Source organism: Vicugna pacos, chromosome 6 (genome assembly GCF_048564905.1).
Source record: "Vicugna pacos chromosome 6, VicPac4, whole genome shotgun sequence".
In the NCBI taxonomy this organism is placed as follows: Eukaryota; Metazoa; Chordata; class Mammalia; order Artiodactyla; family Camelidae; genus Vicugna; species Vicugna pacos.
The window spans coordinates 5,804,855-5,831,492 of NC_132992.1; the positions used below are offsets into that span (position 1 = coordinate 5,804,855).

Sequence of the window (26,638 nt, forward strand, 5' to 3'; positions counted from 1 at the left end):
GGGCGGGAATGAGGCCTTCGTCAAAATGCAGGTCTAGTATTGTCAAGTGATAAAAGGGAACAGCTGAAAAATGAACAGGTTCCATTTGGGTTAAGGCTCTACTGGAGGAGGCATTTCCCCAAGTGAGGAATCTGACCCCTAAAATCTAGCCGAGTCAGGCTGCTCTTGCCTCTCTGTCCTCTTTGACTAACAAGACTCGTGTGTTCTTGTTCTAGTAGCAAAAAAAGTGATAACAAAGGTGTCATCTACAAACCGGCCACCAAGCAGGAGTCCGAGGCCCACGCCTGAGGCCCCGGCACGTCCAGGGAAGGACTCGGCTTTGGACGCTACACGCTATGGCTCCCTGGATGCTTCAAATACCTGAGGGTTCTCTGGAGCTCAACCCACAAAGACCCCAGACCCCTGGGGGGTGTCCAGCAGGGTGCCCCGCCATCTCGCTGCCCTGCCACCCTCTGTGGGATCACGGATGGGAAGAGCTCGCCAGGGAGGCGAGGACTCTGCGCTGTCTGCTTCCTCTGTGTGAGACCACTCAGAGGTCTGCAACCTGGGGGCACAAACCCACGTCGCCTGCCGGGGGCTGTGACTGGCTGGAAAACATTTTCATCCAGGGGTTCACTTGAGCCTGGTCTCAAGCGTCCTGGGAATTCTGCTTGTTGTCCACGTTTTCAGACCAGAACGTGCTCTCTCTGCTCAGGCTTTGCTTTTGAGACTCGGTTTCTTTCCTCAGGGAAGGGCTTATGGTCTGATTTTCTTCAGCTGTGACAAAACCTTTAGTCTGACCTTACAACTGGGGGTTGGGGTGGAGGTGGGGGGAGGCGGGAACAGGAAGGTCAAGGCATCAGTGGCAAAAAGAAAGCAAGAGATATTCCCAGAAATACAGCAGAGGCATTTTCCGAGTCCTGTCCTTTGCAGTCAAATGCTCTGCCACTGAGCTCCACCCGCTCCCAGAGTCCTGTCCTTTGGCTCAGACGCACTGAATGGATCTTAGAGTGAGAAGACATGTAAGATCTGCAAGAGTCTCACTTTGGAATCAGAAGTCACTTGTCAGGCCACAAGTGTCAGAAGGACAGACTATTAAGCGCAACCCAACCTCCTGTCAGCAGAGCAGTTATGTTTAATACTCCACAGATTTTTAAATAACTAGGCTATTCTTGAAAATGTGTTGTTGCTTTCTGTCTCCCAGAGTGGACATGAACTCTGAGAGGACCCAAACTGCTTCCGAATCTAGAGGCAGCAGGCAGATGCGAAAGGACTGAAGAGTCTCATCTCTTCTGCCCAAATTTCATTTCTGCCACCTTTGCTGTGTCCCTACTGTCATCCCGAAACTGGGACTTACCTACTTCTCTGACCTGGAGGATGTCAAGTCGTGGCTGAGTTAAAATATATTTTCAAGCTATAAAAGCAGGAAGTTATCTGTGCAGGGGGCTGGCACCATGGTATTTAGGGACCAGAGAGAGTGGAATGTTTCAAGGATGCTTCATGGTCTTCCCCCCACATCACAAAGGCAGTTTCTGAGAAGACTTCACTCCTTCGTCCTCCTCCCATCGATGTGTGAGCCCCGTGGAGATCAGTCTGTTCCTCGGCTGAGGGGCCCCACCATCAACCTCTCCCGCCTGGCACCTCGTGGTTCAGAGAAACTTCTGATCCCCACTCTCATCCTGATGACACAGAATGTCCTCTTGAAGCATAGGTTTCTTTAGAACATCTTTTCCCCTCTACTCCTCCCTCCGACTCTGAGAAGCCTTCCCCCTTCTCTACTTTCTGTAGTGACAGCAAGCCCTGTGTCTTTGCAGCTTGTCTGCTAGACAGAGTTGCATGTGACCCCATGGGGACTCAGATGTGTGGGTGCATGAGGCCGCTGATGGCCTGCAGCCTGCGGTGGCCTCCCAGCATTGCCATTCGCACGCTAGCCTGATGCTGGTCAGGTGACAGCAGGGACCACCCTCGGGATGGAGCAGCGTGCGGGAGATGATGCCTCCTTGGCCTCAGCCCAAAGCTGCCAGTCAGAAACCAACTTAAACCACTCCAGAGCTGTGGGGCTGCCTTTCAAACAGCCCTCTACAGCTTTTGTGGGCAAATTCTGTGAGCAGAGAGACCACTATACCTGGCACAATGGCTGTTCATAAAAAGGGACAGCTACTGGGCCAGTGGGACAGTGACATTTCCCCTGCCCTCTTCCCCCTCCGTGCAGCCCAGGCTCTTGGCCCTCTTGGCTGAGACCAAACAAACTGGGGAGGCAGAAGGCTTCGAAATCAACACTGTCCACTGCCCTGCTAATCTGTAGGGGGCTCCTGCGGGTCCCGCTGTGGAACTGGGAAAACTTTCCTCAGGGTCTCACTCACTCCTACGACACCAGCTGCCAGTCAAGGAAACCAGTGCGGTGGTGCTGAAGCCCCCCTGCCTCACACCCACCCTGGGGTCCCAGGCGCTGTGCTGGGTACACAGCAGGTGAGGGTAACAGAAACGAGGCCGGGCCTTGGCAGGGACTCGGGGAAGGCCCTGGCTTCTTTGCCTCTCACTAACAGGAGCTCATCAGTCTCATCTCCATTTCTTTAGTATCAACTAATACAAACAATAAAAACCAGAGGGGAGGGAGGGTATAGCTCAGTGGTAGAGCGTGTGCTTGGCATGCACGAGGTTCTGGGTTGAATCCCCAGCAACCGGATGAAAAAACACACACACAAACAAAAAAAAAAAACAAAACAGCAACAAAAAAACCCCAGTAAAAACCTCTACCTGTTTCTGTAATAGACATTCTAGGATTTTGCCACATTGACTATTAATCCCATTTAAGTTCCATCTTAAAGTCTTCTCCCCTGCACTCAACTCTGAGGCTTCCTGACTGGCCCTTGGGAAACACGGAAATCACAGCACCTTCTGTCCCTGTGCCTTGGGTGGACCACAGGCCACTGTAATGATGGTCCGTTAAGCACTTCTGTATTTACTGTAAGAATGATTATAATGAAGACATACACTGTAAATACGAGAAATTATAAATAAAATGTTTTTCACGTCACAGTGATTTCTTGCAGGTGAGGTTAAACCTAGGACTTTCACACAAAAATAAACTGGAAGCAAGCTTTGGGAAATGAGGATGGGGGACAGGACACAGAGGATGGGGGAATCCAGGGAGGTTGATGTGGAGGACCGGAGAAAAGAGGGCAGACGGAAAACCATGCCCTAGGCCAGGTCACTACTGAGCACCTGGACCCCAGGGCATGGCCAAGGGGCGTGGCCAGGGAGGGGAGGGCTGGGGACCCTGGAGGGAGCGAGGGGAAGAGGTGCAAGGAGCTTTGCCTCCACCTGATTTTCCATCTGCCCTCTTTTCTCCCCACCCGGCCCAACACTCCCTCCTGAACTCCTCGGAGTCACAACATTTCCACACCAGACAAGGTGACTCCCCTCTTCTGGAGCCAGCCATCCCAAAGGGGGCAGACGCCTGACACCGGATTCTCTTGAATTGTTAGCTGTGCCCTTTCCCTCATGACAGGAGTCACCTTCCTTCAGGGTGGAGAAGCTTGAGATCCACTTACAACAGGAAACGAGACCCCCCCAGGGCTGCCTACAGGCCAGCAGAGGTGCCATCTGGGCGAAGGGTATGATTTTGGCGTCACCACCGATGTCCACATTGGACTCGGCACGCAGCACGCCTGGCCCCCCATGGCCACTGTCACAGGGTGTCACTGAGAAGGTGTGAGGCTGGGACAATGTCGCAGAGGAGGCTCCCTGTGCCCCACCCGTGCCCTTTCACTTTAGAATGACTGGGCAGAAATATGGACCAAAGTGCTTTTTGGTACAGAACTGTGCACTATAAAAAAATTACTGCAGGTCAGAATATCATTTTGGCCACAGGTCAACCAGAGACTCAGTGATGCCTCCCACCTATATGCCCCTGACTGTTTCAGTGCACCTTCACGCCCTTATCCAGAAGCCCAGGGGAAGACGGAGCACTGCCCCACCTTGCAAGTGGAAAAGGAAACAAGGGCTCTGGCACCGGTCTGAGCCAAGGCCACCGGCTCCTGCGGCGCCAGGCTCTTCAGTGACGGAGCAGGGTCCACCCTCCACGGCGCAGTGACAAGGAAACGCCTTCTTGTAACAGAATTCACCACACTTATCCCAATCACATCACAACCTCATAAAACCCCACAGGAGAAAGGCACTAATGGCACTAGTGCCAACAATTTCTGGATTGTCAACAACAAACCCCTGCCTCCAGTCTGCTTGGTAACGTGACACTCTGGCCTCGCTCAGGAGAAGCCTGGCCAAGGTCTGCCGCCTGCCAGCCCGCAAAGGGGTCAGCTTAACTCCTGGGGTGTGAGTTACCCTCACCTCCAGTTCAAATTCCCAAGGACACGTTGACTAAACTTTGTCTGTGGCGCTAAAACGGAACTAAAGTGAAGGAATGAATACAAATATAAACAAACACATATATCAGTTCCAGCTGTATAAAATTCTAAACACTGCAAACCAAAATTGAGTGACAGCACAGCGGTGGTTGCCTGGGGATGAGGTGAGGGAGGAGGGCATTACCGAGGGGTACGAGAAATGGTCGAGGTGACAGACACGTACGGTGTCTTGACTGTGGGATGATTTCTCTACATATATCAGAACTGCTCAGATTTTATGTTACATTAATTACACCTCAATAAAACCATAAAAGAAGAAGAAGAAAGCACCCTGCACAGTCAGGTAACACCCTGCCCCATGCTGGCGCTTCCATCCGGAGCTTGTCCCTCGCTCCACCTGGGAGAAGGCTGGCCGGGCCTGGCACACTCCCCTGGGGCCCGCCCTGTGCGGGGGAGCCCGGGAAGGAGCGTGATCTCCACTCACGTGGCAGGCCGTGACCTCGCCACACGGTAAGTCAAAGTCATTATTTCTGCTTGAGTTTATTCGTTTCAAATATTAACTTTTAATTGCCTGCAATGAAGACAACAAACACAGGGCCTATGGGTTCAAGGGCACACTGGGACCTCTACAGCAACGCTGGGTCAGTGACGACAGAGTTGACCAGCGTCTCTGACAGCAGCAAAGACCCTGTGCTGGTGAGGCGGGTAACGTTACCAGTTAGGTCATTGGCTCAAATTGGCTTCCCAAGCTACCTAGACGTCCAGCGACAGATCTCATGCATCTTCGTTTCTCTCCTTCCAAACATAACCATCTGAAGAGTTTTCCTGAATATGGAACATCCTTTCCATGGAGAACGGTCAGGAGTTCATCGTTCCCTCTTAACTTCAGGGTGAAATGTGATTAATCTCCTGTGATATTAGGGTTTAGTAAGAAACATGTACTTGGTCTTTGTCCTTGTTTCCTGGCCAGAAGCTCCGACGTGTCATTCACAATAAGCCCCTCCAAGCCACACCTAAGTTTATGCTAAGGAGGTGATGAAGCTTGGAGGATGGGGGCTGGCTGCCAGAGGAACCAACCGTGTGACCAGAGGGCTGGAACTCAGCCCCACCCCCAGACTCCAGGGAGGGGAGAGGGGCTGGGAATTGAGCTCAATCACCAATGGTGAATGATTTGATCAAGCACACCTACTTAATGGAACCTCCACAAAAACCATGAGCAATGGGGTTCAAAGTGCTTACGACACATGGAGGTGCTGGGATGGTGGTGCACCCAGAGGGCACGGAAGCTCTGTGCCCTCTCTATACCTGGACCTATGTACCTCTTTATCTGGCTGGTCATCTGTATCATTTGTAATATCTTTATAATAAATTGGTAATTGTAAGTAAATGTTTCCCTGAGTTTTGTGAGCTGTTCTAGCAAATTATTAGACCTGAGGAAGCAGTCATGGGAACCTACAATTTATAGTCAGTGGTATAGATGACAACCTGGGACTTGCAATTGGTGTCTAAAGTGGGGGCAGTCTTATGGGGTTGTTCTACAGTTTAACTCTGGCAGTTGATGGCAGAATTGAGTTAAACTGTAGAACACGCAGCTGGTGTCCACCAAGAACTGGAGAATTGCTTGGTGTGGAAAAACCCACACAGGTGGTGTCAGAAGTGCTGTAAGTAAAGGAAATGGTCTTTTTCTTTACTTCACTTCTCTCCTATCATTCAAAGTAATTTCCGGCTGACTTTCTCATCCCTCCTTATTCAAAAGCAGAGATTTAATGAGCAATGACTGTCTGCTAAGCACAGATAAAGTGACAGTGATTCAATCATGATTTAGATAGAGTACCGATACTCAATAATAATTGGTATCACCGTCTCATTTGAGGAGACAAACAGAAATCACGGATCATCATATAAAGAAGACTAGTAAGAAAAGATGCCATGTGTCTATCAACAGAAGAACGGCTAAACAAACTGCGTATCCATAAGACGGAATACCATTGAGGAAAAGTTGCAGATTACTGACATATCCCAAGACATGGATGAAGCTCAGTAAATTATGTTGAGGAAAGAAGTCAGACATAAGAGTACATTCTGTGTTATTCCATTTACATGAAGTTTAAGACAAGTGAAAGCAACCTATGGTGATGGGAGTTGGAACCAGTGGTTGCCTCTGTGGAAGGGGACGGGGTGGCTAGAAAGGAGCGTCAGGGAACCACACGGGGACAGGAAACTTTCTAGAGCTTGACTGGGGTGGTGGTGTTACAGGCATACACTTTTGTCAAAACTCATCCAACTGTACGCTTCAGACTTGTGCATCTTACTGTATGTAAATTATTCCTTGATTTAAAAAAAGTAAGTGTTAAGGAATCATGGTGGAGAAAGCCACTTGCTTTTTTGAGTCTAGTCAGGAAAGACTTCACAAAGGGTGACACTTGAGCAGGACCTTGAAGGGGGACTAAGATGTTTTCTGGTTGCAACTAGGTAAGTAGAGAGAGGCCTCCCTCAGGGACGTGTTTGAGAATGTGTGGGAGGGGAGGACAGGGACAGGTGGGGGGGGCAGGAAAACGGTTGGGATCAGAGTGTGAAAGGCCTTGCATGATACACACCTTCTAAACAAAACAAAAAGAAATCATGGAAGTGCTTAGATTATAGTTTTGTCTGATTACATAAATAACGTACGCTCACTTAAAAACATACAAATATTTAACTATGGAAAAAGTCAAAGCCCCCCAGAATCCTAACTCCCAAAATAGTCAGAGCTAATAATTTAATTTAATCTTTCCAGACTTCACATATGCTTGTGCATATTTTAACATTCATTTTAAAACTTTAAATAAAATGGGTCCCACCTACTTTCACTATTGCAGTCTTGGTACCTAGCACAATATCTGGCAAAAGAAAAATCATTAAATGGAAGAATGGTCTATACCTCGCTTTTGTTTTCCAGTATATTCTAAATATCCTCATTCTTTTTAATGGCTGTCAAGTGCTCTGTAATTTGAGGTAAAGCTCTGACAGACATTTATTGCAAATTCCTTACGGTTACAAGACAGTTATAAGATCCTCAGGTAGCTGGATGTACTTCTATAGGATTACTTCCTGGAAAAGGAACTGCTGGTTTGAAAAATGCCCATCTCACAAAAAAGAAAAAAAAAAAAAGCCCATCTCGAAAATAAAAATAGATATAATAGATTTTGTTAAATTACCACCCAAAAGAATTGTACTGATTTGTTTTCTCACAAAATGCTGTTTCCACCATATTCTCAACAATTTTTTTCATGGCATTGAGATATAACTGACATATGGCATTATATAAATTAAAGGTGTAGAGTATGATTTGACTTACACGCATCATGAAATGATTATCACAGTAAGTTTAGTGAACAAGCATCATCTCATATAGATACATAATCAAATAGAAAAAAAGTTTGTGTGTGTGTGAGATGAGAACTTAGGATTTACTCTCTTACCAACTTTCATATAGAACACAGAGCAGTGTTAATTATATTCATGTTAATTATATTCATTTGTTAATTATATTCATCCTTAGTACTTACTCATCTTATAACTGGAAGTTTGTTGTAACTTTTGATGGCTTTCATCCAATTTCCCCTTCACCCGCTCCCTACCAATGGTAACCATAAATCTGATCTTTTTCTGAGTTTGTATGTATGTTTGTTTTTGAAGTGTAACTGACCTACACCACATAGTGATTTAGTATTCCTATACATTTCAAAATGATCACCATGATAAAGCTAGTTATAGTGTGTCACCATCCAAAGATATTATATAATTATTGACTATATTCCCCAAACTGTGCATTTCATACCCATGACACTTATTTTGCAACTGGAAGTTTGTACTTCTTAATCCCCCTCACCTATTTCTTTCTTTTCCGCACCCTCCTCTCCTCTGGTTACCACCTGTTTGTTCTCAGCATCTTTAACTCTGTTTTGTTTCGTTATCTTTGCTCATGTTTTTCAGATTCCACATATATAAGCGAAATCACACAGTATTTGACTTTCTCTGCTGACTTATTTCACATAGTATAATAACCTCTAGGTCCATCCATGTTGTAACAAATGGCAAGATTTCATCCTTTTTATGGCTGAGTAATACTCCATGGCATATATACAGCATACCTTCTTTATCCAGTCATCTGTTGATAGGCACTTGGGTTGCTTCCACATCTTGGTTATTGTAAGTAATGCTGCAATGAACATAGGGGTGCACATATCTTTTCTAATCAGTGTTTTTGTTCTCTTTGGATAATACCCAGGACTTATTTCACGTTTCTATTTTTAATTTTTTGAGGTATCTCCGTACTATTTTCCGTAGTGGCTGCACCAATTTACATTCCCACCAACAGTGTATAAGGATTTCTTTTCTCCGCAACCCTGCCAACACTTGTTATTTGCGATCCTTTTGACAGCAGCCATTCTGACAGGTGTGAGGTGGTATCTCGTGGTTTTGATTTGCACTTCCCTGATGATTAGTGATACTCAGCATCTTTTTCATGTGCCTGTTGGCCCTCTGCCTGTCTTCCTTGGAAAAATGTCTATTCAGATCCTCGGCCCATTTTTTATTTGGGATGTTTTTTTCTTTGATGTTGAGTTTAATGTGTTCTTTCTTTATTTTGGGTGTTAACCTCTTATCAGATATATTGCTTGCAAATATCTTCCCCCATTCAACAGGTGGCCTTTTTGTTTTGTTGACAGTTTCCTTCACTGTGCAAAAGCTTTTTAGTTTGACATAGCTCCATTTATTTTTGCTTTTGTTTCCCGAGACATACCAAAAACAATATTACTAACACCGATGTCAAAGAGTCCTGCCTACGTTTTCTTCTAGACGTTTGATGATTTTGTGTGTCTGTTTTCATGCCAACACTATACTGTTTTGATTACTACAGTCTTATGACATCTCTCTCTCTCTTTTTAATGTTTGGTAGAATTCTTCATTGAAGCCTTCTAGGAATTTCTTTATGTAAACTACAAATTCAATGTCCTTAAATAGATACAGGAGACTTCTGGTTAGCTCCGACATGTAAAGAGCTTGAAAGCTGTCACTCCCACACTTACAATAAGAAAACATTAAACAAACTGAAAATCGCTTTTCTTGACCCCATCAGAGAACTGAGGTCTCAGGACAAGCCGTCATCCTGAAATCTGGAGAGACAGGTGAATCCAGAGAGTCACAGCTGGGTGTGCTTACCTGGAGCAGAAGCTGTTGGAGCCATAAGCTGGCAGGGACACTTAAATGCTGATTTTGACAAACTGCTAGAGTCTGAGGATGGAATGGCATAAAAGTGAGAAGTTCCTAAGACTAGCGTATAGTCTTAGGAGCCCCACACTTTTAGGGGTTTTACCTCCAGGACCCCACCAGATTCTTCGAGTGGAGAGCCTTCCATGGCCCTGGCAGGGAAAGGGTTAGGCTAATCATTGATAAATATGCACAGAGTGTTCTCCATAATAAAGGCCTTTTGTCTCCAGCGAAAAAGACAGCAAGGCTCTACTAAGAGCCTTACTTCCCCTGGGAGAAGGGCATCTCTCCCACTCCAGCCCCCTTTAGCCTTCCTGTCTCCCCTAAGGGGAGGAAAAGAGCTAAGAGAGACTTAGTGAGGGATGTAGGTCCAACGGAAAACTGAGATTCACTACTAAGATTACAGGTCACGTCCCCACTGCTGCCACACCTACAGGGCTCCAACGCAAGAACAGTGGACTTCAGCTTAAAGAGCTGCAAGACGTAGACTCACTTTGAGGAGAAGCATGTGGGGAAGCCCAAGGTCAAGAGGAGAGACAAAAACAAGAACACTAAGGGACTCTGAAAGCTCTGGTACTGAGAGCTGCAGCAAACATTAAATATAGCCCAGTTCCGGCCCAGACTGACACAAAACTTCCACCAAAGGCCTATTTACTTCACTTCCCATTACCCACTACATGATGCCCAGCTTTCAATAAATCATTGCAAGGCATGTTTAAGAGGCAAGAAAAAACACAGTCTGAAGAACTAAAGGGATATTCAGATTTTCGATTTCTTCTTGAGTGAGGCCTTTTTTTTTTTAAAGGAATCTATTTCGTCCAAGTTTGTAATTTACTGGCATTAAGTTGTCCATAACATTCCCTTTTTATTTATTAATGTAGAGTCTGTAGTGATGTCTCCTCTTATTCCTGATATTCATAATTTGTGCCCTCTTCCTTTTTTTTCCTTATCAATCAGGCCAGAGCTTTATCAATTCCATTGATTTTCTCTAAGAACCAGATTTTTGTTTTATTGATTTCTCCATTTCTGCCTTCTATTTGATTTCTGCTGTTTTCTTCATTACTTCCTTTCTTCTGCTTATTTTAGCTTTAGTTTGCTCCTCTTTTTGTAGTTTCTTAGAAGCTTAAGTGCTTGTTTTTAAACATTTTAGCTTTATCTATAAGCATTTAAAACTAAAAACTTTCCACTCTATTCCCTCTCAGGGCCTTTGCTTTGGCAAATATCCCCTCTCCTGCAGCATCAGCTTCTCCCTTTCCACTGAATCATCCCCTCTTCATATAAACATGCTATTACAGTATCATATGATATATTATAATATATTATACATTATAGGGGAAAAAGCAATACAAAAGGGGAGGGGAGGGGAGGGGAGGAAATGCCCTCTCTTACCCCTACATCCTCCTCAGGCTATCATCCCGTTCCCCAACAAAAATTACATGGCTATCTATACGCCATATGCTGCACCTACTTCCTTATCTCCCAATGTCTACAAGCTACTCCATTTAGGTGTTCACCCATACAGTGAAACTGCTCTTCTCAAGGTCACCAGAAAATTCCACCTCCCCACATGTAACGACCAATTCTTACTCCCCACCTTCCTCACTGCTCAGCAGCATTTGACATGCTTCCTCTTGGCTCTCATCCTCCTGGTTTTCCTCCTTTTCTCAGTGACGACTCTCCCTGCCCTTTCCAACCTGTCAACTGGAGTGCCCCAGAGCTCCGTCCTCAGTCCCCACCTTTTGATGTACATCCGTTACCCAGGTGCCCTTCATCCACTCCTAAAACTTTGTAAGTATCACCTTATGTATTCGCACTATTTATATTATATCATAATTTGTAGTGTATTTTGTAGTTGCCTTAAAGTAATATTTATATGTTTTAATCTCAGCAGTTAGATTATATATTCCCTGGGAACAAAGATCTCTACCATCTGGTTGTTTTCCATTCATTCAATATCTAACATAATGTTCTGCGCATGATAAGCCCTGATTCAACACTGTAGACCCCACCTCTGATTTTGCTCAAGCACTGAAAGTATGTTCAGTTTTACTATTAGGTAGAAGCAGAATTTACCATGACCCACACAAGCCACAAGTGCCACCTACAAATTATTGGACCTTAAAGCCAGCACCTGCTCAGGGCTCATAATCTACTGTCGTCACCTTAGAATGTGTCAAGCCCCCAGTTCTTTTGCCGAGGCTGAGACCATACGCCAGTTGAGTGGTTCCTTCTATTCGGCGTTTTCAATGAGATGAAGGTAAAATTTGCAGTTCTTTCCATTGGAGGTTTCCATGTGTTGAGGCTGGTCACCGAGAAATTTCTGCTCCAACTAAATACCAAACAGTTCACAATTAAACTGGAGCCACAATGTCAGTGTGGAGGCGCCAAAGAAAATGTACACGAATCTGGGCTGTTACCTGAGGAGCGTGCACTTTTTCCATTACCTTACCAGCTGGACCAAAGAGTCCTTGGTTCCTGAAGATATTTCACCCAATTAACACAGTTAACACAAACCCAGAGCAGGATACTGAAGGATACGCTATTCCAAACAAGAGGAAACATGAGAAACAAGTAGTGACAAACAATCTTTTTATTGTTCGCTGAAAAACACAGGTCTGGAAAGAGTCTATTGCATTGAGTATTGAATGCAAAGTCTGATATTACAAACATATAAGACATAACAGTGTAACTCAAATAAAATGATACATACGGTGCAGAGAGACAGTGCCCACCCCTCGAAACACTAAAATTTAATGGAATGAAGTAAAGCCTTTCATTAAATGAGAAATGTAAACATTGCAATCATAAACAAGGTGCTCTAAGCAAAGAACTTTAAAATCATTTTGTTGTGACATCTACTTTGTCTACCTGGAGTTAGGAATGCTGGGGCCCAGGATGCAGCCAACAAAAAGCTAGCACTCACAAGGAGCTCTTGCCAGGAAGCAGGCTGCCGATGCCCGAGGCGGGCTGCTGGCCTGGTGTCCCCGGAGCCCTCAGGCCCACTCTGACCACCAGTCCCTGGCTTGGGGCTCGTTTGAGGCGAGTGGCAAGAGTACCAGGTAGGAGGGCACTTCTGTCGCAACTGCTTATGCTGCACCAACTCTACGGACAAGGTCACCTAGCATTTTTGATGTGTTAGCTGTCACTCTCAGCAAACACTGAATGTGCTGGAGAAGAAAAATATTAACATTGGGAAGAAAAGTCACTCTCTGTTCAGTCTACAGATACCATCTATTCCTTTCAGTCGTGCTTTCACTAAGATGCTCAGGGGCTGTTGCTACAAAGCTGCCAGTCGGGTAGGCCAGGATCCAGGTAACAGAAACTCCAGTTACAACTACCAACTCAAATGAGTTAAAAATAAATACAGGTTTATTAGAGAGCAAAATCAGTCTCTATTATTCACATGGCAAGGCAGTCAAGTGCTGCAACCATCTCCATGTTCCAGGGTTAGTTCGGAATACAGCCACATTCCCTCCAAACTGAGAAGGCCCTTTGTGGAGAACACACAAGATTACCACCACCGCCTCCCCTCCAAATGCTATCACGGCTCAGAAAGCTCATTATAGATAACAAATGCAAAAAATAAAAATTAAAAAAAAAAAAGAAGCACATCTCAATATATACACAGCGACAGAGGAAGACTATTCTCCTGCTGGGCTTCCTTGGCACCAGGCAAGGCAAGGCTACTGGCAACAGTAGTGCTTAAGCGGACTACGGCAATGCCCACAAGTAAGGATGCAAAGCTCCTTTATTTCTGGGTAATCAAGGATTATTAAATAATTTCCTGAACTCAGATAACAGTCTCACCATCCAAGAAAGTTTTCTTCTTGCCCGAGATGTTTTTATAAATGAGATTTCACAATATCCCGGGTTCTTTACTTAATATTAAACTACTAATGCTCCAAGGACATCCTCCGACCTCAAGTATGAGTAGTATTAATATTCTCAGATTTTTCTACACTGTACAGATCAGCAGCTATTTCATCAGACTATCCATTTAAGAGATGTGTAAGTCAACAGTAATAACCAACTCTACTTTTCTTATCCTGTGCATCAAAGAACACCATGCTCCAAAAGGAACGAGGACCAGTTCAATGGGTATCTTGTCCCCTTCAACTCTGCACAATTTCACTATTCAGTTGCTATGTCCTTGACTCTACCTATGACTCATCTAGTCTAAAGAAAATCTTGTATAAAGGTGGAAAATGCAGACCCCAGTGGAAGCATTACTGTTAGTGCTAAAGTAAACTTTAGGGGAGTAACTATAATTGTTTATGGAGCTGTTCACAGCCTTGCTTATGGGACTGTTACAGCCTTGCTAGAAACCCTTCTTAAACCCCTAAATTGAAAAATTCTAATAATTTAAACATGAGAGGGGATTTCATTCATAAAGGTCTAGTTCACATGGAAGGTTCTGGTCCCTGGAATGACATGTGGCTAGCCCAAAAGACTGGCCGTGTTTCCATTTGCAACGTGCCCATTACTCTTCCCACCGCAATCCTGTCAAATGCTTCCATCTGTCCTGCCACTGGTGAGCCCCCTCACCGCTGCTTCTGTTTCTTTTGGCTGTTCTACTGTACATATGGGATTCACTGAGGTTCTCACTTTAATGTGTAGGCAATTTCCATTTCACACACCACCAGCTCCCTAAAAACCACCAACTAAACCACCAACTGAGAACAATTTCTAGTCAGCAAAGGCACAATTCTTCTTTACGAGAGGAACCAAAAGGGTTGATCGGAAGCTGAACAAACACCTTAGATACTCCTGTAGAGGGAATGCTATGTCCAAAATCCAGAGACATTTACTATGTCTAAAGATTATACGGATTATGTAAAAGCATGAATTTGGCAATTTAAGACACATTTCCAATTTTCCATTATACCATTTTGGGGGGAAGTGCTAGTTAGTATTCCAGGAGCTAACTGGAAGTGTCAACCCCACCCTGGCTCGTTTTCCTCCTGCTTTTAGTAAACTTGTACCGGCTCCAGTGAAACCGGTCCCAGGACGCATCACTCAGCAACCTGCAGAACGGCTCAGCGATAGAACAACGGGCTTCAGCCCAACTGGTCCGGCAGCTGGAACTCAGCTGGTAAACACCGCCTTGGGGCAGAGCCCATGAGAAGCCTTAAACCCAGGGAAGACTAACAGAAGATGCACACAAATTCTTGGTTTTATAATATCTTCCCAGGAAGTCAGGAAATAATTGTTTATGCTCAAATCTATGCTCAAAAACAATGTAATGCCTCCAAAAAAAGCAAAATCAAGAATGGAAAAACTACAGAAAAATATCGCTTAATAAGCAGTAGCTGACTTTGGCTGAAATACCACAGTAAGTCAGTGCAACTAATTACTGTAGTTAGAAGCACAGCCCGCCGTGCTCTCATACAACACGGCACTGGCGGAGTACGTGAGAACAGCTCACAGAGATGACAGCCCTTTAGCATCTGGAGACTTCAGAACTGAAAAAGACAAACGCTAACTAGGATTTGACATTCAGATATTTACTTGCTCAACTGAGTGAGGAGACGGCTAAACATACCATTCTTTCTTACTTATGGTATTCTCAGGAAGTTCCTATTTGGACATCGATGGTTCTCAACTTGGCTGCACATCGGAGTCATCTAAGAAGCTTTAAAAAAATTACCATATGTCCAGACAATTAAATCTGGAGGGTGGAGCCCAGAAATCAGTTTACCTTCCGTCTCCCCAGGTGATTCTTAAATTAAGCCAGCTGCACACCACTCGTGCATCCCTTTCAGAAAGCCACTGCATGAAAGCCACATCATATCTAGATAGTTTTGTCTTTTCTAAATTTCACCAGGAAAAGGGATTTTTAGAAAAAGGCACAGTTGTGCTTCCTCTAAAGACGCAGCTTACTGTTTGCGAAGGGCTGGTCCTCGGAGGTTATCTGGAGCGCTGGTTGAAAAGGAGGAAGTCCTTGTCCTGGCAGAGCAGGCAGAGCTTCAGGCTTCGGCAGCTGCCTCCAGAAACAAAGAACGCCCAGGTGCCCGTGAGCACCATGATGATGTACGCTGACACCAGGTTTAAGCCATGATGTGGACTTATGAAGGTCTGCAGAGGGAAAGTAAGTCAGCTCGGGTAGTAACAGCAAGCTTATTAAGCATGTGGAATAACTAAAGATCAGGGAAAACAGGAAACACTTTCAATAGCCGAGGTGTGCTTCACAAAACATGTGTTGAAGAGCGCCAGGACCCACAGAGAGACGACTAACCTCGTCAACAGACACTAGCCCGGAGATCTCTGCTTTACTATGTTCAAATGGCAACTCTAGAAGGTAGTCAAAAGCCAGACCTGATGAAATACCCAACAGAAGACACATGCTACATAACCTGGGCCCAGTTTATAATATTTCTCTGTTACCTGGCTCTTAGAATTTGTAAAACAAGTGAGACAAGATACTTCAGTATAAATCCTTAGTATTCAAGGGAACTTGAGGAAAGGGCATCCCTTTTTCAGCTACACAATTGCTGTGGGTTCCAAAAGTTCATTTAAAAAACACTGGCGAGATGCCAAGAGGTACCAGTGCAGACCACAGTGCCTATCCTAACGCGCTGATCGTCACGTCACCCAAATCTGGGTGACAGTTGGGTTTCCCCAGGGGCACCTGATCCGCGGAGCTGATCAACGTGCTAAAGGAGCTTACACGCTAGTAAGGGAGACAGTAATGAATGAAGAAACAAATAAATAGTTACAAATTGTGATGAATGCTAGGACAGAATAACTGTAACTGAGATGGTGCCAGCATAGGTAAGAACAACATGATCCACTTAGGGTGGTCAAGGAAGGTTCACTGAAACTGAGACATGCAGGAGGAGTGAGCCAGCCTGTGTAGACTGAGGGAGGGAACCAATGGTGGGCAAGGAGTTCAGTGCAGCTGAGAGCCTGAGCGGCCATATTAACAATGTGTCTAGATGGAGAGGAAGCACCAGAGATGAGGTAAGAGAGGAAGGCAGGGGCCAGCACGTTGGGACTAGTAGCACGTTGGCAGGGAGAGTGGGTTTTATCCTCAGTGCAATGGAGGGTCACAGAAGGGTGTTTTAGGTCAGGGAGCTGAATGATTTTAGATTTTTAAAACTGCAGAGAATGGATTAAAGGAGGATCTGGTGAAAGCAGAGAGGCTAGTTAGGAAGATTTTGCACTGGAACAGGAGGGTACAGGATGGGGACTTAGACCAGGGTGGTGGTGGGAGAGGTGGAGAGAGTGGATGATGTGAACTGAGAGGACTTGCTGATGGATGGAATGTGGAGAAAGGGAAGGTCACGAATGACTTCCATGTTTCTGGCCTTAGGTAAATGGTGATGCTATCTCATGAGATAGGAAAGACATGGGGAAAGAGTAAGCTTGGAGTGATGGGCGAGATTTGCGTCTAAAGAGGAAATGCTAAGAATAACACGCCTGTGAGATTTCAAAAGGCAGATGTCAGGTAAGCAGTAAGATACAAGCATGGAAGCACAGTCCACAAACGGCATTAAAGAAATGGCTATGAATGTGATTACCCAGGGCGCTACTGGAAAGAGAAGGGAAAACAGAGGTCGAGCCCAAGCCCTGAGGACATTTATAAACTATCCTGTTTAGCATCAAGGAGCAAATTAAAACTGTCAAGACCACCCCACTGGTTTGACTCTAATTGAAAAAGAGTCAGCAAAGAGGTCTGAGAAGAGGAAACAGTGAGGGAAGAGGGAACCAGGACGGCTTGATGCACAAGTCAGAAGAGGAAATGTTTCAAAGAGGGGTGGCCAACTCTTTCTACAGGCTGCGGAGATGAAAAAAGAAAAATGTCCATCAGATGTGGAGAAAGGGAGCTCCTTTGTGATCTCACCGGTAAGATCAGTAATAGGCTAAAGTCTAAAAAGTCTGGAAGTTTTTTCCACCGGCATCTGCTACAGCGGACCACTCTTTCCCCCCGGAGCACTGGGCTTCAGGACACCTGGCTCCTGGTTTCCACCCCGCTTCACTCAGCTGCTCCTTCACAGTCTCCTCTTCTTGCCCCAGCCTCAAGGTTGGAATGTCCCAGGGCTTAGTCCTCGGGCCTCTTCTCTTGTCTGCTTATACTTACTCTTTGTAATCATCTTTTCTAGCCTGGATTTCTCTCCCTAACTCCAGACTTTCTCATCCAGCTGCCTAACTGACATCCCCACTTGGATGCCCAGTAGGCCCTGCAAGGTACTGTGCCCAGAGAGAACTCCTGATCTCCCTCACAGGCCTGCCCATCCCAGCTGATGACAAGTCCATCTGTCTAGCTGTCCAGGCCAAGAAATTTGGAGACATCCTTGGCTCCTCTTCTTTCTCTCTCATGCCTTATCCAGTCCATCAGGAAATACCATTGGCTCTTTCAAAAATATGTCCTGAATCTGATCATTTCTCATTATGTCCACTGCTATCTCACCTGAGTTGTCACCATCCTTCTCTTGATGACTGTCATCTCTTCCCCCTTTACAGTCTACTCTGAACACAGCAAAGCGATCCCTTTAAAACAGGATTCAAATCACTTCCCTCTACTCACCAGGGCTGACACCTTACAATAACTCCCATTTCTTGAAGAGTTAAAAGCCCAAGTCCTGCATTATCTAGACGTGGTTCTCACCCCCAATCTCTACTGCCCTCCCCAACTTCAAATCTGTGACAGCATCTCCTACTAGCTTCCCCTGCGCACTCTGTTCTGGCCACCCTCGCTTCCGTAAACATGCCAAGCATGTTTTCTAGTCTTAGGACTTTGCCACTGGCTGATTAGTCCTCGATGCTCTTTCCCCAGACAGCCATATGACCAACTTTACTTCACTTCATTGCTCAAATGTCACCCTCACAATAAAGCCTACTTTGACTACCTAGTTCAAAAAGTCAACATCCCCAGCCCCCACACTCTGGATCCCCCTCAACCTGCTCTGCTTTTCCTGTTTTCCCACAGCACCTATCAATTTCTAACATACTGCACAGTTTTTTATTTATTATGTCTATTGCTTATCGCCTTTCTCTCTCCACTAGATTGTAAAAGCAGGGATCTTTGTTTTGTTCACCAAATTGTCTTGCTCACCTGGAACACTGCCTGGAACTTAGAAGGCACTCAATACTTGCCGAATGAGTGAGTAGTCAATTGGATCCCTAAGAAAGACATGTGCTTTTTCTTGTAACTTCCTTTCTGATTATAAAAGTGCACGTAGTCGAAAATTTGGAACATGCCAAAATCTATGAAGAATCAAAGAATCTACCCAGAGATAAATGCTGTTAATATTTTAATGCATTCTCTCTCCAGTCTTTCTTCCATGAAGATTTGGCTTTATATAGTTGACCTCACACTAAGGGTAACTTTGGTATCCTGTACCACCGAAAGATTTTAGGTAGTGAAGGCAACAAGACTGTATTTTAGATGGATCAGAGGGCAAGAACCCAGTATAAGAAAACCTGATATAAACTCTAAATGGATGGAGAGGAGGGAAATACGAGGCAGGACACCTCAGAAGGAGCCTTTCATACTTCAGGTGAGAAATGACAGAGGTCTGCACCAGGCAGTGGCAGGGATAGTTCTGATGTAAATACAAGACTAGTTACAATTCAAGTCAGACCAAAACATTAAATAGTGCTTAGAAAATACATGAAATGCGAAAAGTAGAAAAACAAGGGACCAAGCATATGTTAAGCAAACTGTAATATAATTTTTATGTAATGATATAAAGTCATTAAAATTTAAATATTATAAGGATTTATAATGACACGGAAATTACCTAAGACATATTACACAACATAAGCAAAATATAATGGAAGACTACCTCAGGTTTGACCATACCCATTAGAAGACATAAACCAAAAAAAAAACAAAAAACTTGTATTAGATCAACCAGCAAATTAATAGGTATCTTTCTATGGTAAGACCTAGATGATTTATCTATTGATCACTTATTCATTCTCTTCAATGACTGTTTTGAATTTCCTCATTTTCCCAGGAACACATATCTCATTTGAGTGGAATCTACCACTTTAGATATGCAGACTTGAGCTCCAAAACACAGTTTGAGCACAGCGGCAATACTCACCAGGGCTGACACAAGCAGGTGGGTCAGAAAAACCACGAGAAGGGAGTACCACTTTTTCTTCTCACAGCCATCAAAAAACACAATGCCCCAGAACACGTGCAGCAGTATGATCACCAGCGTCATGAAAGCTGAAAGACAGGCAGCCATCAGCACCCAGGGACACAGACAACAGACGCCAAACCCCAGTGAACCCCGAGTCCTGGGATGCAGGCTCTTGGGTGCCCCACACCTCGGTGAGAGCTCAGCCACCGCCTGACATGCAGGACCCTGACGCATATTTGCTTGAATGGTAATTTGAAAGCAACATTTCTAAATGATGGGGTCAACTCTGCAGTAACTGCTCATCTAGAATGTGAACTGTGGAACCAAAAAGTCAGCTTGAATCTGGCATCCAAGGAGTTTCTCTGAGGAATGCAATAAAACTACTGTGGTATCTAATCAGCTTTTCCCAGTTAGCCTTCTGCACTAATTAGGAGAAACATTTCTCAATTAAAAGCAGCATGTTCGATTTAAACAAGTCTTCTCACTACAGTGGAATTTCTCCTTGGACTTCTTTTTAAGGCCAGTGGAAGAATAAAAATGTAAGAAATTTCCATAATTATCTAAGATTCTTCTTAAGGGACTGAAACTGAACTGAATCAGCACACACAGGTTTCTCTATGGAATACTCTGTGTATGTGTATCCTGTGTCCTGGATAACATTCTTTACTTAAAATGGGCAAGTTTTACATATTCTGAAAGTTCTCATATTTAAAAAAAAAAAAGGCATACAGATTTCCTTTTCAGGCCACATAATAAGATACCATTAACACCCACTAGCCTGGCAAAAATGTAAGCCTGACAGTTGTCTTTCACACTGCGGGCAGGCAAGCAATCTAGGATTACCTATTGAAGGCGAACATTTGCATTCTCTATTTCACTCCAGCAATCCTGCAGCTAGATCCATACAGCTGCTCCTTGGTATCCTTGGAGGACTAGTTCCAGGAGCCTCCACAGATGCCAAAATCTGCAGATGCTCAAGTCTGTTACATAAAATGGCATAATACTTGCATAAAACCTAGCACAGCCTCCACTGAATACTTTAAATCACCTCAAGGTTACTTATAATACCTCATATAATGTAAATGTGTAAATAGTTATAAATGCAATGTAAATTCTATGTAAATAAGTTGCTGGAGCCAGGCAAATACAAGTTTTGTTTTTTGGAACTTTCTGGAATTATTTTCTCCTTAATATTTTTGATCCATGGTTGGTTGAATCTGTGGATGCTAAACCCACGGATATGGAAGGCTGACTGTACTCTGAAGCAGTTGGTTTTCAAATTAACAGATCACTGGCTACTTTTTAGAAATGGGGACCCACCCACCCGACCTTCTGAATCTGACAAAATAAACCCAGCAATCTGTTTTCAAACAGCCCTCCAAGTGATTCTGATGCATGATCAAGTTTGAGAACCACTGCTCTAGAGAAACCCTCATCTATTTGCATGAGAAGATATATATATATATGTATGTGGATCAGCACTGTGCAAAATAACAAAAAATGCCCATCATTACCAGAATGGGTAAATTGCAGTGTATTCACACAATGGAATAATATGTGATCTACAATATAAATGATCTCAAGAATATAATGTTGAGTGGGGGGAAAGCATATTGTGGGGAAAATGTCCATTACTTCAGTTATACAAAGCCAAAAGCAAACTATTAAAAAGACAACTTGTGGTTGGAGGAAAGCAAGTTGTTGTATCTAGTGATAGCATAAATAAAGTACAAAAAGGGATGTTTTAAAAAAAAAACAAAACTTCAGGACTATGGTAGACTAAACTAAAATGATGTACTTTAACCCCAGTGATGACCCTGGAAAGAAAAGTTACCCCAAAGATAGGTGCCTGGTTATGTGATGGTGTAGAGATGAGCTGACTTGAAAACACCCAGGAGTTAGTTTTATGTCAGGAAAAACCAGAGTAGAAATTGTAAACTACATAGACACAAACACTCACATTCTAAGGTTTTTCTAAAGCCCATATGCCAATCAAATGCCAAGAGAAAGCAATGACACCATAAACATGTCATCTATTTGTCAGCTACGTGAAATGAAAATTGAAATCGAGTCAGTATTGCTAAGGGAGCTCTCAAAACTGGAGCCAGGTGGCCATGAAGGAAGTGCTACTTAGGCATAGCTCAGCCGGGATGACCTTTGACCTGATTTAGTCATCCAGGATACCTGCCAGAAACTCAAGATATTTATCGAACCCTTGCGTTAAAATAACTCATGACTGTCTATCCACTCATCAGTCCCCTACCCTAAATCAATGTGTGACAAATATTTTCTGACGTGTCAGTGTCAATCATAATTCTCATCAGGCAACTTTTAACAACCTCGTGGCTTTTTGTCTTTATAAGCCCCCGACTCTTTCTCTTCCTTGGAACACTCTTTTGAGGTTACTGAATCTGTGTCTCCCGAATTGTAATTCTTAAGACCCCAAATAAACTCTTCTCTTATTTTCAGCCTCCTGCATTATTTTTTGTTTGACAGCAGTATTTGCACGCGTTACCATGAATATTGAAACCAGCCAATCATCGTTCTATGATCAAGTCCTACAGTTCAGCTACTTGGAAAATGCTCTTACTTACGGACTCTTCAGTTCATTCTCAACCAAAAGAGCATTACTCTCTGAGTTTCAGGTAAGTATGCTCAAGATGTCATTAGTCCTGAACTTTCTTCCAAATTCTAGGTCAATATTTCTGTTTGTAAGGTTCTTTCTTGCTAAAAAAAAGTATCTTTGATGAATTGATCCTGTCTCCAAAGCAAAATCCAAGCATCTCAGGTTAGCATCCAAGGCCCTCTGCAAGCTAGACCCAAATTACTATCCTTTATTAGTCTTTAAATATATCCTCTGTGGCAGAAAACCAGAACTCTTATACTCTGTCTATGCCTCTGTGTTTTTACTTTTTTTAAACTGATTGTCCCTTTTGCCTGAATACTCTATCTCTCATCACCAACGCTGCCCATTTCACCAAATCCAAATCTTACTTTCATTTAAGCTCAATGCCATCTCCTTGGTGAATTCATTCTGATACCTACTCTTCTTTTTTTAAACACTGCATACACACTGACTGAGCACCTAGAGTCTGGTCTGAAGATGAGGCGTGTAAGAACTAGAGTCACACAGTTCTGAGCTGGAATCCCAGCTCCACAGTGCGGCTTTGGACAAGCGATTTAACCTCCCTGAGCTTCTGTTTATTTCTGAAATGTGAATCACATCCAGGGTTGAATAATGTGCAGGCAAGAACAGTGCTTTGCAAACCCTAGCTTTTCAATAAACGATAACTACTATGTGCCCAGATTCAAAGATGAATAAGCCAGGACCTTCAGTGAGTGGTACTAACAGATGGGAAAGTGAGGCAAAGCAGCAGGCAGTGACTGCACCTGTCCAATCACCCAGTTTCCTGTGTTTTAAAATGCACTCTTCTTCACTCTTGGAGATTATTTTTCCCTCTGACACTATATTATTCTTCCATTTGTTTACTTTCTTCCTCTGCGCTTTCATTAATCCTCATGGGGATTTACTACGTGCCCGCTGTGGTCCAGGCACTGGGGCTGTCACTGTGTACAAAGCACAGTCTCATGGCACTCTGCCCATCTTTTCAGTTTACTGTTTCATTAACACAGTGTCTAAAGGGGATCTCTCAGGCATTGATTAAAACATTGTATCTTCCTACTTGACTGCTGATTTACTCAGCTGGCACTAGTTTCTGGCTGGCTTCTATGGTCATAAGCCTTTACTATTACAAAGTGCTATTTAGAATACTGGGATTTATCGTTTGTTCCCTCTGCCATTGGCTAGAAACTCAGACCTGGGTTTTTAAGCTGTTCCGCCACTTGCATGTAGCTAGAGCTACATACATATCATTTTGATACTTCCCTCTAGTAAATGGAATTAACTCCTAATAGAAACGAGGATTTGCTAACAGTATCTCTAGGGTACTATCTTTTAATAACTAAATCTTTCTCACTTTGTGTTCCTAAATAAAAAATTCTAAAAAGTCCTTCAGTGAATCTACTCTAAAATTTGCTTTATTCGAATATTCTTAAAAGTAGGGGAGAAAAAAACGATTCTAGGTTAATTCCAAGAATATCAATAATCCAGATGAAAAGAGCTTCCTAATGTTGTGGAATATTAATCACAAAGCTGAACAGTTCTAACAAGTATTGTACATCTTCATGAAACTGGAGCTGTCTAGTGTGATAATGGACTTCCTCTTCTAATAATCTTTTAAGTCAAATATCTCTGGGTAGAAAATGTTTCAGTCTAATCCATTTCTAAGCAAAATGTTTCAGTGTTATCTTTAAGAGGCTACACTTGCTACTTGGTTCTTTAATCCTTCCTGAACATACCCCAAACACTCTAGCACACAGATTCATAAATATCTCTCTTTTCCCACTTGTCCCTCTCTCCCTCATTCCTGATATCTACTTTTCTGTGCTTGCAAAGACAATAGCCTAATATAGCAACTGATTCTAATACTGGATCCAGCCAGCATGGACACTATTACTATCTGACTTCCCCTGACAACTCAGAGCATCTCTAGAACCAGACCAGAGAGAGCCAAGGGCTGCTGCTGGGTGATGACAACAGCAGAGGAGGACTTGCCAAAGCCAAGGCCCAGACTCAGCTGCCCAGAGGCAGGACGTGATTACCACTGGGCTTCTGACTTCTTTTCCAAATAAGAGAAGGGCCTAGGGTGCCAAGATTCTGGGAAGTGAGAGACTCTCCTCCATCCCTCTTGGTGGCAGAAACTCTCCAGATCCTTGACAGATCTCCAGTGACCTAGCTTGGGCAGGGGTCAGGCCAGAGGACTGATGTTTTTGAAAATGCCTTTTCTGTAATAGAAATTTAACTTAAAATTTTTGCTTTAAAAAAAAATGTAAGACAATTCTGGGACCTAGTTTATTGTAATATAAATGTACATAATCATGAATCAAATAACACTCTCCAAGATTAAAAAAGGACATTCTGAAAATCATCTTACACTACAAAGCCATAAGAAAGGTGTAGGACTATCCTTTAATACCAGATCAGAAAGGAGATGTCCTGAAAGCCATCTGAATATAACTGAATAAGGATATGAACTATCACTTCATACTTATGAAAATGCTCCTGAAGGGTGTCGGTCAGCTGAACAGACTGCCAAGGATATGATGTTATGTTTGTAGTCCCCCTGGGAGACACTGGAGAACGATGGAATTCTCCTCTTGAATTAGCCCATCAGTGTGGAGAGTCAGTGCTGGGAGGCCCCTCAGAAGCTGCCTCACTGAGTCCCCAGTGCAATGAAAAAACAGATCCCACAATGTCCACTTCAAATACTTCCAGTTTAGGACCTTACTTCATTAAAACAGTCAATGGGGGAAAGTTCCTTCTCAAACCAAAGGCAAGTCTGCCTTTTAACTCGATGATTCTCAAATGGGGTGATTCTGCCCCAGAGGGCACTTGTCAGTGTCTGCAGACATTCTTGGTTGCCACAACTGGGGGGTGCGGTGCTTCTGGGACCTAGCTGATAGAAGCCAGGGATGCTGCTGAACACCCTGTAACACACAAGCCACCCCCTTACCACTACCAACAGAGAATTATCTGACCCCAAATGTCAACAGCACCAAGGCTGGGAAACCCTGCTCCAACTCCTGCTTGTTAAGCCCGGGAAGGCTCTTTGAAGAAGCACACGTCAACTCTTCTTTTTCCATACGTGGAAAAAATTTTAAAAATATTTTAATCTATATAGGTCAACTACTGTCAAAAAAGTGCTGCGAAACAAACCATGCCAACGCTCACTGGCTGGAGCTGCCACTGGGGGCACGGGGTCTGAGGCAGTGCTCACAGGAACGTGGGGTGTCATTCCCTAATGGGGACCCGCCTCCTGGCAGAGGGCAGTGAGTGCGGGCTCCCAGGATTCTGTTACTTTGTATTAGAATCATTGACTTTATGAAATTAACTCGGACCTTTCCATGTTTGCCTCGACCCTGGAATAATTTCAGTACCATCGTTTACCTTTTTCTTTAAATGTTTGCTCCAAACCAGCTCTCAAACCATCTATTCCTGACAACATATATAAAACGTAACTGGAAGTTGGAGATGAAATTTGCAGTTGGATTGGATGTGAGTTACAAGAAAAACAGAAGAATCAGGAATTACTCCAAGGCTTTTGGCCTGAGCAACAAGAAGGATGGAAGTGCTTCCATCTGAGATGAGAAAGAGTGCAGAGGAACCCCACGTTAAAGACAATGTTCAATTGTCTTCAGTCCTCCAAAAATGCTGATAAGTCAGCAGTATTTCAGATCATTGTTCCACTCGGTGTAAGAAGAAAGTCCGCCGAGAGAGGGGGAAGCAACCTACCATCTGAAACAAGGTAATGTAATCTCAAGATTGAAATATTCAAGTAAATGTTTGGTGAAGAACTTTTGAATAATGGAAAAGATGATAAAATCCAATAGATCTAAACTCATAAACCTCAGGATTGATTAACTTCTTAAAAGAACCATAAAGATTTCCAAACATATATGTGTATAAGGAAAGTCTGGTTCTGGGAAATTTGGCTAGAACCTATTCCAGGAATCGCATTGGGAAACTTCAGAGTACACTAATGAAACATGTTACAACATGAATGATTTCCCCAGAAACCGTGCAGTGCAGAAGCCCTGAGGTAAACATTCTGATTCTCTTCAGAAGTGCTGTGGAGAGGCAGAAGAGTGACCTGGTGCAAGCGGTCCCAGGAGTGAAGGGCATCCTTGGTGAGAAGTGGGCAAGGAGCAGGTCAGTAAATGCCACCAGCACGTCCTCCCAGCCCAGCCAGGGAACTGGAGGGAACTGGCCTTGCTGAGGAAGGCCAGGCTGATCTCAAAAATTGAAAACAAGATTACTTTTTTTCCCTTTCAAATGATAAACATTGGAGGTCATGGGTAAACATATATTCCTATGGGGCTAAATGAAGG

At 43.8% G+C, this 26,638-nt stretch overlaps 2 protein-coding genes across 7 annotated transcripts in view; one reads left to right on the top strand and one right to left on the bottom strand.

The window, feature by feature from the left end:
• The window catches only part of CA12 (carbonic anhydrase 12), a 57,859-nt gene extending 55,920 nt beyond the window's left edge, over nucleotides 1–1,939 (top strand). For 2 of the 4 annotated variants that reach the window (XM_072962283.1, XM_072962281.1), the window contains one exon: nucleotides 219–1,939. In XM_072962283.1, coding sequence (XP_072818384.1) covers nucleotides 219–288 — 70 coding nt within the window. In that variant the 3' untranslated portion in view covers nucleotides 289–1,939. Of the gene's footprint in view, nucleotides 1–215 lie in introns of all 4 variants that reach the window. The other 2 variants (XM_072962282.1, XM_031679460.2) reach the window with 1 other exon arrangement.
• Nucleotides 1–26,638, bottom strand: part of APH1B (aph-1 homolog B, gamma-secretase subunit) — a 51,355-nt gene that overhangs the window by 10,500 nt on the left and 14,217 nt on the right. The window contains exons 5-7 of one of the 3 annotated variants that reach the window (XM_072962284.1): nucleotides 19,649–19,776; nucleotides 15,477–15,671; nucleotides 12,169–13,086 (exon numbers count right to left, since the gene is read on the bottom strand). In XM_072962284.1, the coding sequence (XP_072818385.1) occupies nucleotides 15,504–15,671; nucleotides 19,649–19,776 (296 nt within the window). In that variant the 3' untranslated portion in view covers nucleotides 12,169–13,086; nucleotides 15,477–15,503. Of the gene's footprint in view, nucleotides 1–12,168; nucleotides 15,672–19,648; nucleotides 19,777–26,638 lie in introns of those variants that run through there. The other 2 variants (XM_072962285.1, XM_006209572.4) reach the window with 2 other exon arrangements.